This window comes from Penaeus monodon, chromosome 43 (assembly GCF_015228065.2).
Source record: "Penaeus monodon isolate SGIC_2016 chromosome 43, NSTDA_Pmon_1, whole genome shotgun sequence".
Taxonomy (NCBI): Eukaryota; Metazoa; Arthropoda; class Malacostraca; order Decapoda; family Penaeidae; genus Penaeus; species Penaeus monodon.
The window spans coordinates 5305051-5309416 of NC_051428.1; the positions used below are offsets into that span (position 1 = coordinate 5305051).

Genomic DNA, 4366 nt, shown 5'->3' on the forward strand with positions numbered 1-4366 from the left:
GAGGGAGGGAGGGAGGGAGGGAGGGAGGGAGGAAGGAGGGAGGGGAGGGAGGGAGGGAGGGAGGGAGGGAGGGAGGGAGGGAAGAAGAAGGGAGAGAAAGGGCGAGGGTGGTTAGAAGGAGAGAGAGAGGTGGAGGGAAGGAAGGGGGAAGAGAGAGGAGAGGGCGAGGGTGAGTGAGAGGGGAGAGAAAGGGGAGGGGAGAAGGAGAGAGGGGGAGGGGAGGGAGGAGAGAGGGAAGGAAGTAGAGAGAGAGAGAGAGAGAGAGAGAGAGAGAGAGAGAGAGAGAGAGAGAGAGAGAGAGAGAGAGTATAACATTGACTTTGTTCAGAGTAGAATCTGGTGAACTGCTTTTGGCTAATTTAATTTTAATTGCATCAGTGTAAGTACTAATCTAAGAAATAGTAATTGATAACTAAATTAGTTGTGTTTCATTTATATATATATATATATATATATATATATATATATATATATATATATATATATATATATATATATATAAAACACACACACACACACACACACACACACACACACACACACACACACACACACACACACACACACACACACACACACACACTGCGTGTGCCATCTCCCTCCACCCCGTTGGAAGACCCCCCCTATTTAATAAAATACAAAAGAAGAACACACAACCAAGACAAAACCAACTGAACACTTACGTGTAGATGAAATTAATTATATTTCTAAGTTCGGCAAACTTTACGTCTCGAAGCAACACCACGCTTTGCACGTTCATTTCGCGACTCAGGACTTGGCGGAAATAGGGACTCGCCAAACACAGGACGATCTGTAAGGTAGTAGTAATGCTAATAGTAATAATGATAATGATAATGGTAATAATAATGGTAATAATAATGGTAATGATACTACTACTACTACTATTAGTAATAATAATTATAACGTTCATAGTAATAATAATAATAATAAAATAATAATAATGATAATAATAAAAAAATAATTATAATAATAACTATAATAACAATAATAACAATAACAACAACAATAATAATAACAATAATAATAATAATAAAAATAATAACAATAAAAAAATAATGGTAATAACAATAATAACAAAAATACTACTAATTACAATAGCAATAATTAATTACCTAATGGAAACTGAGCTGTGTATTTGTTTAATATCATATCTGATTTTTTCCTGCTTATGCCATGACTTTAACGTGCAATAACAAATTTTAAAATAACAAAAACCTGTCAAAAATAAATAAACAATAATTAAAAAAATAGTAAAAATAAAAAAATAAACGAAAAGCGTTCAATATGAATCCTATCTGATTATTTACTGAAATCCAACGAAATTATTCATTTCTGTACAAGCGATTACTAATCAGGAAATAATTTTTTCGAAAACGGTCTGTATCGATTCCAATTTATTACCTTAACAAATCCTTTTTTCTGAATTCCGAATCGATTCCAAATCAAAAATCCCTTCACCAATCGGATCATCCAGTCAATAATTTTCAAAATTCAATCGATTAAAATCAAGAATTTACCCTTTCAAATCCACCTCATATTATAAATCATAGAATATATTCATCTATAAAGGATTATATAATATATATTTTTTTTGTGTAGGTGTTGTGTGTGTCTGTGTGTGTGTGTAAGTTGTGTGTGTTGTGTGATGTGTGTGTATGTTGTAGTGCCTGTGTGTGTGTGGTATGTCATGTGAATGTTATGTGTATGTGTATTAATGATGTCATGCTGATGTGTACTGTGTGTTGCTGTCTGTATTATATATATATATATATATATATATATATATATATATATATATATATATATATACTGTATATATGTATGGATATATATATATATATATATATATATATATATATATATATATATATATATATATATGTGTGTGTGTGTGTGTGTGTGTGTGTGTGTGTGTGTGGTGTGTGGTGTGTGTGTGTGTTGTGTTATGCATATATATGTATATATTATATGTATATATATATATATATATATATATATATATATATATATATATATATATATATATATAAAATCTACAATCGAATAATCACGACATTAACCTCCACCCCCTCCCACCTATAAAAAAAAAAAAAAATCCAAAGCGCTCCACAGCTCCCTCGCGCTCACCCGGTGGGCCCTCAAGCTCTGGCCTTCAGCAGTGAGCGTGACATCCGTGTAGGTGTCATCCCTGAGCAGCTGGTCCAGGACGGTCGTGCAGTGCGATTCCTTCTTCAGTAGGTAAGGCCCGACCAGCTCTGAGGGGAAGCGGGTCCGAGTTTAGTATTAGAATTATTGTTATTATTATTATCATCATTATTGCTATTATCAATATTATTATCATTATTGCTATTATCAATATTATCATTATTATTATTATTATTACTATCATCATCATTACTATCATTATTATTGTTATAATAATAATAATAATTATCATCAATTATCATCATCATCATTTCGTAAGATGGAGTATGGATAGGAGAGAAAGGAAAAGAGAAAGAAATAGAGATAAAAGAGAGAGGATGGAGAGAAGGAAAAAGAAGAAAAAAAAAAAAAAAAAAAAACAATAAAAAAACATAAAAAAAAAAAATCAAATATCTATATACTATATTATATATCATATTATACTATATATATATATACTATATATATAATCATTATATATTATTATATATATATAATATAAAGTAGAAAAGGAAGAGAAATGAAGAGGATGAGGGAAGAAAAACACAAATTGAACCCTTGGAAGGCGAAGAAGGTGCGAAGTATACTATAGTTTGAGGGTGTTATCTGCGAGTAAAAAAAATAAAAAAAGTAAATAATAATAATGATAATAATAATGATAAAAAATAGTAATAATGATAATAATAATAATAATAGATACAATAATGATGATAATAATAATAATATGATAATAATAAAATGATAATAATAAATAATAATTGAATAATAATATAATATAATAGATAATAATAGATAATAATGATAATGATAATAATAATGAATAATAAATGATAATAATAATGATAATAATATGATGATAATAATAATAATAATGATGATAATAATAATAATGATGATGATAATAATAATAATAATGATGATAATAATAATAATAATGATAATAATAATAATAATATATATATTAATTTAAAAAATTGGGTCGTGAATCTCTGATTATATTATCTTTATCGATTTGTTTAGTTTGATTACTGTCTTTTTATTTATTTATTTATTGATTACTGTCTTTTTATTTATCTATTGATTACTGTTTTTTTTATTGATTGATTGATTACTGTCTTTTTTAAATGTATTTTGATTGCTGTTTTCATTAATTTATTTTGATTACTGTTATCATTCTTTTATTCATTGATACTGTCTTTATTCCTTTATTTATATCTGTCTTTATCCATTTGTTAATCAACGAAGTTTTATAAGACTGCAAACAACACAGCAGATCATTAAGTACATCTATTAATCTATTAATTCTAATGAAGCTGCAAAATACACAACAGATCATGAAGCAAATCTATTAATCTGTTCTATGAGACTGCAAAGTATACAGCAGATCATTAAATAAATCTATTAATCTATTTATTTCATGAAGCTGCAAACAACATAAACAGGAGACCATTAAATACATCTATCAATCTATTTAGTTTAATGAAACTGCAAATTACAAAAGAGATAATTAAATACATCTTTTAATGTATTTAGTTCATTAAAAACTGTCATTATACTATCCAAGTATTCATTGTACAGTATTACGTACATCGATTTTTTCCTCCTAATGGTCAATTACGCACATAAACACGGGGTATAATCAAGAGTCTAAGCGCCACCATGTACCATTTTCGCCAAATGCAAAAATTACTACAGATTAAATTGGGATAATAATAAGAATGTACTCCTGTGTGTGTGTGTGTGTGTGTGTGTGTGTGTGTGTGTGTGTGTGTGTGTGTGTGTGTGTGTGTGTGTGTGTGTGTGTGTGTGATGTGTGTGTGTGTGTGTGTGTTCGTGCATGTGCGTGTACGCGCGCACGCGCAAATCGAACATCTAATCTGCGGGATCTAAAGGTGGAGGTTTATGTCAGTTTAACCCTTAAGATAACCAATTATTTACTCATAGTCTCGGTCAACTTATATACCCAACGTAATTCATTTAACTGGATTTTATTTTCTAAAGAAAGACAGGAAAAAGGAAAGAAAGAAGAAGAAGAAAAAGTTCTCACACACACACAGAATATTTCTTGTGATGTGTTAATAAGTTATTAAGTCACAAGAGAATTACATCAGCATGGAGACAACTGTAAAGTCACGATTCCTTTGGCCAACGCAGAGCAAAT

General features: G+C 29.7%; 1 protein-coding gene across 1 annotated transcript in view; it reads right to left on the minus strand.

The window, feature by feature from the left end:
- LOC119568253 (sex determination protein fruitless-like) overlaps positions 1-4147 on the minus strand; it is an 8051-nt gene extending 3904 nt beyond the window's left edge. Inside the window, exons 1-3 of the mRNA XM_037916710.1 lie at positions 4144-4147; positions 2149-2276; positions 684-811 (exon numbers count right to left, since the gene is read on the minus strand). Coding sequence (XP_037772638.1) covers positions 684-811; positions 2149-2276; positions 4144-4147 — 260 coding nt within the window. The remainder of the gene's footprint in view (positions 1-683; positions 812-2148; positions 2277-4143) is intronic.
- Between the last annotated feature and the right edge of the window lie 219 nt (positions 4148-4366).